The 11,513-nt window shown below is 42.9% G+C and overlaps 1 protein-coding gene across 1 annotated transcript in view; it reads right to left on the minus strand.

The window, feature by feature from the left end:
- RYR3 (ryanodine receptor 3) overlaps nucleotides 1-10,710 on the minus strand; it is a 355,591-nt gene extending 344,881 nt beyond the window's left edge. Inside the window, 2 exon segments of the mRNA XM_059372112.1 lie at nucleotides 9,752-9,871; nucleotides 10,663-10,710. Of these exon segments, the coding sequence (XP_059228095.1) occupies nucleotides 9,752-9,871; nucleotides 10,663-10,710 (168 nt within the window).
- Nucleotides 10,711-11,513: the final 803 nt, after the last annotated feature.

Below are 11,513 nucleotides of genomic sequence, written 5' to 3' on the forward strand. Positions count from 1 at the left end.
AGGGGTGGGGGGGTGGGAGGTTGGGGGAGCCAGGTGGTGGGTATTATAGAGGGCACAGATTGCATGGAGCACTGGGTGTGGTGCAAAAATCATGAATATAGTTATGCTGAACATAAACAAAATTAAAAAAAAAGGAAAGATACTCTTCTTCCAAATAAATAATACTTTCAATGTGTATGAAGAAAAAGGATGATTTTTTTCCTTTTCTTAATTTCCTGGAGACAACTGACTTTGAAACAAAAATAAGAAAGTACTGCATGGAGCACTGGGTGTGGTACAAAAACAATGAATACTGTTATGCTGAAAATAAAAAAAATTAATTAAAAAAAAGAAAGTACTGCATATTATGTAACATAAAAATAAAACATGTGACAACACTAGCACAAAGGATTAAAGGAAAGTGGTAAAATGCTACTCCAGACAGACTCTGAGAAGTTAAGGATTTATCCTGCAATCCCTAAAGTAATGACTAAAAAATAATGCACAGACATAGAGCTAAAAAGTCAACTGAGGAGACAAAATAGAATACTAAAATATATTTGATTTATCCTAAGGAAGTTTAAAAAGAGAGAGAGAGAGAAACAAGAATAAAAACCAGAGGAAACAAAAGAAAACAAATAGCAACATGGTAGACCAAAACTCAATGGTATCAATAGTTACAATAAATTTAAGGGACTGAACAATAACACAGCAGAGATTGTAAAAAAGGGTGAGAAGTAACATGTAACTCTATGTTGTTTATGAGGGACATGCCTTAAATACAAAGATATGAAAACAAGTTGAAAACAAAATAGAAAAAGAAGAAGATATACCACAAAATAGTAAGCATAAGAGAGCTTACAGCTATGTTAATATCAAAGTATACAATAAGATCAAGGATAAACAGGAGCATTTGATAATGACACAAAGATTAATGCAACAGGAAAATAAAAATCATACACATACACACACACACACACACCCCCTTTAAAATACTTGAAACAAAACTGACAGAACTCAAGGGAGATATACACAAATCTTCATAGTTTTTAATACCTCCATCTTGGTGATTGATAGAGCATATAAATACAACAAAGTTAGAAGAGAAGATTTGAACACCATGATTTGAACCATCTTAATATTCATAAAACACTAGCTAAAAACCAAAAAAGATCCACTTCTAAAAGTAGAACACACGGGGGGGCACGTGGCTCAGTGGGTTAAGCCTCTGCCTTCAGCTCAGGTCATCATCTCAGGGTCCTGAGATTGAACCCCGAATCAGGCTCTCTGCTCTCTGCAGGGAGCCTACTTCCCCCTCTCTCTGCCTGCTGCTCTGCCTACTTGTGATCTCTCTGTGTCAAATAAATAAAATCTTTTTAAAAAGTAGAACACATGGAATTTTAAGCAAGATAGACCACATGCTAGGCCATAAAATAGTCCTAATAAATTGCCAAGAATTTAAATCTACAGAGCATGGCTTTAGTCATATCAGAATTAAATTAGAAATCAATAATAATAAAAATATACATCTCACTGATTCACTTTATTTTTTAAAACTATTCACTCATTGTTTAATCCTTTTCATCTAACTTACTCTGACTCTCATTCATATTTTACTTTAAATGTCGTAAATGTCCTGCTGATGGTCAAATCCAACAAGTCCAAATAAAATACTTATTCTTACACTATACACAAAAATAAACGCAAAATGGATTAGAGACCTTATTCAAAACCTGAAACCATAAAAATCCTAGAAGAGAACACAGGCAGTAACTTCTCTGATACTGGCTGTAGCAGCATTTTTCTAGTTATGCCTCCCGTGGCTAGAGAAACAAAAGCAAAATACTATGGGAACTAAATCAAAATCAAAAGCTTCTGCACAGCGAAGGAAACAATCAACAGTACCAAAAGACAACGACTGAATGGGAGAAGATATTTGCAAATGACATATCTGATTAAGGGCTAGTATCTAAAAATAAAGAACTTCTACAACTGAACACCAAAAAACCCAAATCATCCAATTAAAAAATGGGCAGAAGAGGGGCACCTGGGTGGCTCAGTTGATTAAGCATCTGACTCAGGTCTTGATCTGAGGGTCATGCGTTCAAGCCCTGCCTTGGGCTCCACACTTTTATAAAAAAGATGGGCAGAAGACATGAACAGACATTTCTCCAAAGACATCCAGATGGCCAACAGACACATGAAAAGATCTCAACAGGAGTCGTCACCAGGGAAATGCAAATCAAAACCACAATGAAAGATCACCTTATACCTGTCAGAATGGCGAGAATGAAAAAGACAAGAAATAACAAGTGTTGGTGAGGATGTGGAGAAAAAGGAACCCTCGTGCATTATTGATGGGAACGTAAACTGGTACAGTCACTGTGGAAAACAGAATGGAGGCTCCTCAGAAAACTAATAATAGAATACCATATGACCCAGTAATCCCACTATTGGATATTTACATAAAGAAAATAAGAACACTAGCTTTGAAAAATACATGTACACTTACGTGTATTGCAGCACCATTTACAACAGTTGAGACATGCAAGCAGCCCAAGTGTTCTTTGATAGAAGGATAAAGATGTGGTGTGCCTACACAATGGAACATTATTCAGCCATCAAAGAGAATGAAATCTTGCCATATGTGACCATGTGGATGAAACTAGAGGCTATTCTGCTAAGTAAAATAAGTCAGAGAAAGACAAATACCTTATGACTTCACTCATATGTGGAATCTGAGAAGCAAAACAAAAGAAACAAACAAAAAAGCAGACTCTGAACTCTAGAGAACAAACCAATGGTCACCAGAGGGGAGGTGGTGGGGGAGGGGTGAAACAGGTGAAGGCATTTCAGAGTACACTATGATGATGAGCAATGAGTTGTTGAATCTCTATACTGTATACCTGAAACTAGTACAACACTGTATGTTAACTATACTGGAATTAAAATTAAAAAGTAAATATTTAACTCATTTAACTAATTCACTATGTGGGTCACTCATCAAGCAATGGTTCCTGATGACCTAACGAGTGTCTGACTCCATACCTGGGATAATAAGAGCTACTGCATAAAAAACACTTTGTTGTGTGTAAAGCATGTTATAAGTGTTTTATAATTAGGAACTCATGTAACTGAATCTTCATCATAATCTATAATGTGGATACAGTTTTCAAGTCAAGGAAACTGAGGCAGTGAAAGGTAAAGTCACGGGAGCCATGGTCAGAGAGGCATTAAGTAGTGGAGCCTGAATTACCAGCTCAAATAGTCTTGCTCCATGGTCCACAGTCATGTGCCTTAACCATGGTCTTCACTCCAGTGCTCACAGACTCGTGGCGCGGAGGCATCAAGACAAGTAAACTATCCAAATTCAGTGCAGTCGACGTTTGATCCCACATTCCCAGTGATTCCTGTGCCTTATATCTTAAGACAGAGGCACTTAATCTGCCTTATTCCTCTGTATAAAGTTATTTTTGAGAAAATACCTAATATCATTTATACTAAAAAAATTACTATAAAAATTTAACATTGCTTCATGTGCTTTCTTGAAACATTTGTATTTTAATAGTTTCTACTTGATTTAAGCAAAATACCTATTTCTAACTTTGGAATATCAGGCATTCAGAGGACAGATGCAGGAAATTTGTGGGAGAGGGTCTGGAGATCTGCCCAGGTGATCTTAAAAGTTAACCACATGAAAAAATATGGTTTCTCTATCTTTAAGTAAGTTGGCTCCATGATACTCTTAATTGCTGAGTACTATAGAATTAGTCATACAAGTTTGGAATGAATCATCTTCGGGAATTTACTTAACTTTATCAGAATTCTTGTATCCTTCTCTGTAAATGAGATCAGTATTCGCTCCATAGGGTGATAAAAATTAAATGAGAGTATGAAGGCTCCCGCACGCTATACAGCAATCAGCACATGATGTCTGATAAATGGAAACCAAACGATCAAAACGGGTCACATTTTCCACCTATCACTCTCTCTCATGTGACAAGGCAGTTTTGATTTGTTTTGTTTTGTTTTTTTTTTTTTTAAAACCTAAGTTCTATAATAGTTTGGCTTTTCATAAGATTGTAAGTCTGAGAGACTACTGCTCAGAAGTTCAAAGAAAAGCGCACACTCTCAGGCTGAGCCTTCTCTGCAAATGTGCACAGGCTTAGGTTTGTAGAAGTCAACAGTAAATCTATTCTGAGCTGAAGATAATAAAAATAATAGAAAATAAGTTATTTTTAGCCTGGAATTCTCTCCTAATTTATGCCATCTACATAATGATGTCTGCACGATCGCAGATGTTTAATCCTGGGTCCTCAGAACCTATCCAACCTCTCAGAAACCACAGCAGACTGTTAGTTTTATTTTTCAAAAGAGGAGGTGGAGGGGAACAGGACTTCAGTTTGAAAACTGGATTTGAAATCGGATTGTTCATTTTGAATCTACCATGACCAGGAAGTGCTCCCTGACTGAGAGGCAGAACTTCATTCCGAGACCCCAGGAGCCTGAAGATTCCAGACATCCACTGGCTTTTATAGGGCATGAGGGTGGGTGCTGGGGTGGCTCAGTCGGTTGAGTATCTGCCTTTGGCTCAAGTCATGATACATGATAACCCCAGGGTCCTGGGATTGAGTCCCGAATTGGGCTCCTTGCTCAGTGGGGAGCCTGCTTCTCTCTCAGCTTGTGCTCTCTGACATATAAATAAATAAAATCTTTAAAAAAACTTTTTTCAAAGGCACAAGGGTTAAGTTTTTCACTTCACAATTTCTATTTCATCCTCATTAAAGTCAGTGAAATAACAAACCTTGGTCTGTTGAAACTGATCTTCAACAGAGAGTTCCCAAATGCTTCTTACTTTTTGATGATGTGAAATTAGGGAAGGCGGAAGTGAGGATTTGGAAAGGTGCTGGGGTTCCAGCCACATCAGACAAGGCCCGAGCAGTTAAATAATCGTCCTCAATGAAGATTGCTGCGGGAATAAGGCTTACAAAATTCTTTTCTCCCTCTGCATGAGAATAGAACCTTGAGTTAACTGTCCAGTTTTGTTCTCAGGACAAGCTGGGGATATGTGAATTATGTTACTCGGGAACACTGCTTACAGTGAAAAAGATCCCTGACAGGCAGCCTGAGTCGGTACCAAGAAGACACCAATACCCCACAGAAGAAGCCTTATCTTCGCAATTCCCCAAGCATAAGACTCTCCCAGCTAGAGGGAGATGTCCTTTGTGGGGTCCCCAAAAGTTAGGCCTGCAGAGTTGTTACAAGAAACCCTGGATCCCATAGTACATGAGGCTTGTATATCATGGTATCTGCCTGAAGTGGACCTTGTTTCTTTGTATTTGAGCTGTCACCTGGGGTGGGGATTCAGAATCAAGGATTCCCCCAAGGTGTGCCTGACACGTCCCAGCAGGTAAATGGTTCCAGTCCCACTGCAAAGACCAGTGCCAAGCAGTCGAGGAGAGTCTCAGGAGTCTGGACGTTAAGTTAAACCAAGTAAGATCCACCACCCCTTTCCCCAGCTGGTACTATTAGTAAGTACAAAACAGATGAGATAATATGGGCCAGAGGAAAAATAGTAAATTCCTGTGAACAAGTTTTCCACTTAAAAATGACCTTAAAAGGTGCCTGTGTTGCTCCAGCGGGTAAGCATCTGCGTCTGGCTCAGATCATGACCCCAGGGTCCTGGGATGGAGCCCTGCCTCGGGCTCCCTGCACAGTAGGGAGTCTGCTTCTCCCTCTCCCTCTGCTGCACACTCCCTCTGTCAAATAAAATCTTAAAAGAATTTTTTAAAAAATAGCAGTAAGATAGTATCTGCTGTTATTAATTAAAAAAAGAAGCAACATTTCTTTCCATGTTTCCTGGTCTCTGGTTGTAATTCTGAAGTCATTCTTATAAAACAAGACCCCTTTTAATTCCTGGAGCTGTGCATCTTTGAAACGGAAGCTGAATAACAGTGCTCCCATCTGCTGACATTTGCAGTTTCAGAAGACCTTCAGAGAAGAGTGGGCCACGGCAAACAGAAAGTTACAAGAACTCTCCAAAGTGTGAAATAGTCTCTATGTCTACAGCAAATGTTGGCATACTTTTGCTTCTCATTCTACTACCTTCTCACTCCTCACTTCAGGGTGACCTCCTTCTCTTAGGGCTTGTATACTAAGAATATCTTTTGAGAACCTTATCTCATCTCTTCTTTCTCAGAGGTCTGTTTTCTCCCTAGAATTTATCTCAATTTTATCTCTCTGCGTCTCAACTAGCCTGAAATACCCTTGACTGGGAACGCCAAGGTCAGGGGCGGCTCTGTAGCTGGTGCTAAGAGTGGTGTTTGAGGTACGTGCCTCACCCTCAGTGCCAGGCTTGGGAATACACTTTCCTATTTCACTGCACGCCTTACGTTAGTTTCCAAGAACCTAAGAATGGCACAGGTGGTTGAGAAATTTCATTGGAAGGGAATTATGGGGAATATTTCATGGGCAGGGAGAGGACAAGCGCCATACTTGTAGCGGACTGCAGAAAAGACTGAAGCCTCAGAAAATGGTGGCTAGCAGGCAGTTCCCTGGAATGGCGACAAGAAGTTGTGAAAACTTATCCTTTCCATGAATTTCACCCTTTTTGTTTTTTTGAGAAGCACTCCTGGTGCCTTTCCTCATACTATATACGGAAGGGACAACCGCTCACGTAACAATAGTGGGCATGTCAGCTGTGACAACTGCTGTATCCTTTGGGGAAAAGCAGCCGAATACTGTTCATGCTCCTAACACCAGTCATTCTTCTCCCTAAGAAGCAAAAGTAAACTAGCAAAGCCATATACATGTTTCTTAAGACCCATGAAGGCTACAGAGCATTATGGAATGGGCTAAAGTGTCAAAGAAAAGAAAGCAGAATGCCTATATACCCACTCCAAGTACAATACTGAAAACATGCAGGTACATGTGGACAAAGACCGAATGAAAACAGTTGTGACAAGATGATAAAATTATGATGTTACATCTCTTTTTTACGCTTATTCCCTTGTTCTAAATTTTAAATGAAAAATTAAAATGATAACAACACTTAGGGAAGCCTGGGGGGCTCAGTTAACTGTCTGACTGATTTTCGCTCAGGTGTCATCTCAGGGTCATGAGATCAAGCCCTGCATCAGGCTCAGTGCTCAGGGCATCTGCTTGGGTTCTCTATCCCTCTTCCGCTGCCCCTCCCCCACTCTGTGAACATGTGCGCAGTTTTCTCTCTCTCTCAAAAAAATAAAATAAGAACACTTATTCATGTGGGTGTTAGGAAGGATATTTTCTCATCCTCAAATGCATTTATGTGTGCTATGGGTTATTTTTATTCCTAGGGTATACAAAATATTCTTGGGTTTGGATATACAGTTGTTTTTCATCTGGTTAGGTATGATTAAATCATAGTAGCCCATGGTTACCTAGACTCTACAATGTGCTAGGCACTTTGAGTGTATTAACTCAATTAATTCTCACAACCACCTTTTTAGGTAGTTACTATTAAATTCCCATGAAGCAGATGAGGAAATTAAGCTCAGAAAAGTCAAGTACCTCCAAGATCCTGACTTAGTTGGTGAGTGGTAAGAGATAGGACTCCAGTTCTGGCAGTTTGGCTCCAGAGTCCATGCCCTAAACCACCGCCCCAAGACCTATGCAGGGGATGGCCAGAAAATGGACCACTGGTTTCCAACTCAGGTCAATGTTCTTTCTAGTGCACTGGACCATACCTCATCTGGCAGATGAGAAAACTGAAAACAAGTATTGAGTGGCTCACCCATAGTTACATGACTAGCTAGGGGTTGAGAACTAAATTCTTGATTTCTACTCCGGGGATCCCTGATTTTTTACTCCAGTGATCTTCCTATTATCCCAGACTGCTGGGAATGAAAAGAAAAATATCTAGCTTAGGACAAAAGTGAATGAAGAAGACCTCAGGGAAATCAAGTCTAAAACCTTTAAAAGGAAAAAAAAATCTTCCTTTTCTTTTGCCTTTTTAAAAAGAGTTCTTTATTATGGGAGTGGGGACAGAGGGAGAGAGAAAATCCCAAGCAGAGTCCCCACTAAGCTCAGAGCCTGACATGGGGCTTGATCCCAGGACTCCGAGATCAAGACCTGAGCTGAAATCAAATGTCAGAGGCTTAACCAACTGAGCCACCTAGTGACCCTCTCTTTATCATTTATTTTAATGGGATTCTGTCCTGACCCTGGCCATTGTCACAGATAGACATTTGTACTCGGGAATGGTGACCCCCATGGGAGGGCAAAAACATGATAGAAAGGACAGAGGCATTTGGGAGATATGGCCAACATGGAGAATATCTAGTGTTCTAGGGTGAACTACGGGTATGTGTCTGTGTCTGGTGTTCTATCGGGTGAACTACGCATGTGTGTCTGTGGATTGTGTAGAGTCCTGTGGAGAAATGACATGCCCATCATGTGGGTCTACTGAAAAATACACTAACCATGTTCTGCTTTAAAAAAACTAAAAAACAATAAACAAAAAATACGTGGGGGCACCTGGGTGGCTCAGTGGGTTAAGACGCTGCCTTCAGCTCCGGTCATGATCTCAGGGTCCTGGGATCAAGTCCCGCATCGGGCTCTCTGCTCAGCCGGGGGCCTGCTTCCCTCTCTCTCTCTGCCTGCCTCTCTGCCTACTTGTGATTTCTCTCTGTCAAATAAATAAATAAAATCTTAAAAAAAAAATACGTGGTTCTGTGAGAAAACAGACATTGGAGGGTAGGATGGTCACTTGTATATCAACATGGCTAGACTATAGTACTCCATTATTTAATCAAACAGCAATCCAGGTTTTGATGTGAAGGTATTTGAGAGATGTGATTAACATCTATAATCTGTTGACTTCAAGTAAAAGTCACCCTTGAGACTCTGGGTGGACCTCACCTCATCCTTTGAAGGTCTTCAAAAAATAACCTGGGGTTTCCCAGAGAAAAAGTATTCTCCTCAAGACAGCATGAACTTCTGCCCGAGTTTCTAACCTGCTGATCTGATGTACAGACTTCCGACTTGCCAGCCCTGATAACTGCAAGAGACAATATCTTCAATCCACCCACCATCGGCCCCTCAAGAGACAGAGAGAGCTGTTTCTCTAGAAACAGCTGGAAACCCTGAGTGGTCCAAGGGTCCGGCCAGGACTGTGAAGTACTGTGATCATGCTGAGAGCACAGGTCCACCTGACATACAGATGACCAAAAGCAGAGACAGCCTGGAAGTGTGGCTGAAGAGATAGGGGACATCACATGCCACCTGACGCAGGCAGGGACCAGAGCAGACGTTCCTCTCTGCCCCCAAGTGAGAGTGGACAGGCCGGGGGTGGTGCCCTCAGCACAGTGAAGATGGAGAACAGTGTGCCTGCTGCAAAACATAGGCCCAAGCCCTGGAGAGTCCTTGGAGCCATAAATGCCACCTGAGAGTAAAGAACATGCGCCTGGGCTTCTAGGAATTCATACAAAATGGTGTTCTGGGAGGATGAGGAGGCCCTCTTCTGTGAGAGCTGACCGCAAGACATTCCTGGTGTCCGGCAGATGAGGCATCACTCATTCTTCGCTGCTGTGGGCTCCTACTGCAGTGAGGTTGCAGCAGGATTAGGCAGATGTACGGTTTAAACTCCATCTACTTCCCCTTTTAAAAACAAAGGTGTTCTTTCTCACTTCCTCCCCATCACCCTCCTCCTCCTCCTCTCTCCCTGCAGCTCCTTCCCCAGAATGACCGCTGGGAGGCCAAGGGGAGAAGGGGCAGGGCTGGTGATCGATCTCACCTTGGCTTCGGAAGTGGGCTCCAAGAAGCACAGGCGGTTCCCGAGGCCCTCGGCTGCCAGGCAGAACTTCCTTTGCTCCTTGTGAATGTTCGCGATGCACTGGAGAACCACCTCATCTTCCTGCCGGCAGAACAGAGACACACGTGTGAGCGAGCGGGGGCCGCCTCCCCACGGGGAACCAGGTCCCCAAGTCACCTCGCTCTATCGTTATCAGGTACACTGGGAGGTGCAGGCTTCTGCGTGTGATACCGGAAAGGGGGGTCTGCTCTTCACATGGCCCTGCTGAGTGCCTCCCCCGAGTCAAAACTCTCAGCTCTGGGGTGGGGTCCGCGGGAGCAGGTCCATGTACGCGGGACCCTCACTGCAGCGTGCTCACTGCTGGAACATGGGAAAGGCACGCAGTCCAGGTGAGTGGACAATTTCCACACGTGGGTGCATGAGAGTAAGTTGAAGACATCTCCAGATAAACAACAGAAACGGGGCAGTGAGATGTGACCGAGGGAAGAGAGACAACAGCAGATATGAGGCAGAGATGGGATCCGTGCAGGGAAGGTCCATTTGGCATCAGGCTCGGACGAGGCAAGAGCCATGTTGTGGGGGGGCGGGGATGGGGGTGCATGTAGTGGCTAACACATTTGTCAGGGATGCAGAAGGACACTGGGGATGGTGATAGGACAATGAGTCCTAGACAATGGGAAAGGATGGCTGAGAGAAGCCTGGAGGGTTCACATGGGGAGGAGCTGAAGGTCAAGGAGGGGAACCACTCGGAATTCCAAAGGAGGGGGACCTCTCTCCCATACATCCCTCTCAAAAGCAACCCCCCTGCGTCTTCAGAGACCTTGTTTGAACAGCAATCCTCTCACTGATGGTCCAGAAATGAGGCCGACCTCTATTTACACTTACGTGCTTACCTCCTGCACAGCCCTGCCTGAGACGGAGGAAAGAATTTTCCTTACCATCCCTCTAATCTGTCAGTCTATGCCCCCACTCTCCCCATCACTTAACTTTACCTTTGGGTTTCAAACACCAAAAACATTTGCAGGTGTGTTTGAGTTAAAGCAACGAGAGGGGGCCAGGTGGGGCTTCCTCCCTAGCAAAGGCTCTCCTGTTCCCCCATCTCACCCCAACATCCCCTGCTGTTAGTGTACATCCCGGAGTACCAGACAGGTAGACCAAACAGAAATGGAATCACATGGAAAAGTAAAATCCTTCCACCTGATGGGAAGATAAGAGATTCAATAGTAAGAGATCCCCAGAGAAGATGTCTGCTGGTACCAAGAGATTGGTCAGGGGCTATAGGAAAAATGGGAGAAGCCACAAATCACAGACATATGAAAAGACTGGGGGGGGGGGGGGGGGAAGAACTCCACACTTTCCCTGGCACAAAAACATCACTGTTTATCATTAAATTCAGTCAGTAATAAATTCAAATCCTCTGCTTATAGGGAATTCAGCATTCATGGTCTTCATTTGAGTTGAGATGGAACAAAACTCCAGAATAGCACTATGCTCTCAGAAGTGCTCTCAGAAGTTTTCCCTCAGGTGGAGTCTCCCCCAGCTCCTGTGGTGACTGGAGGTAATCACATCCTCCCAAAGGGCACAGGCAACAAGGGAGTCCTCTCAGGTGTCAAAATGACTGAGGGGCACTCTGTGCACTGCCAAATGGGTCATGGGAGTTATGTTGTCTGTACAGCAATGACAGTCCTTCAAACACATAATTTTTCTGTCCAAAATGTCAAGAGGACCCCCTACTGAGGAATAT

This window comes from Mustela nigripes, chromosome 13, assembly GCF_022355385.1.
Source record: "Mustela nigripes isolate SB6536 chromosome 13, MUSNIG.SB6536, whole genome shotgun sequence".
In the NCBI taxonomy this organism is placed as follows: Eukaryota; Metazoa; Chordata; class Mammalia; order Carnivora; family Mustelidae; genus Mustela; species Mustela nigripes.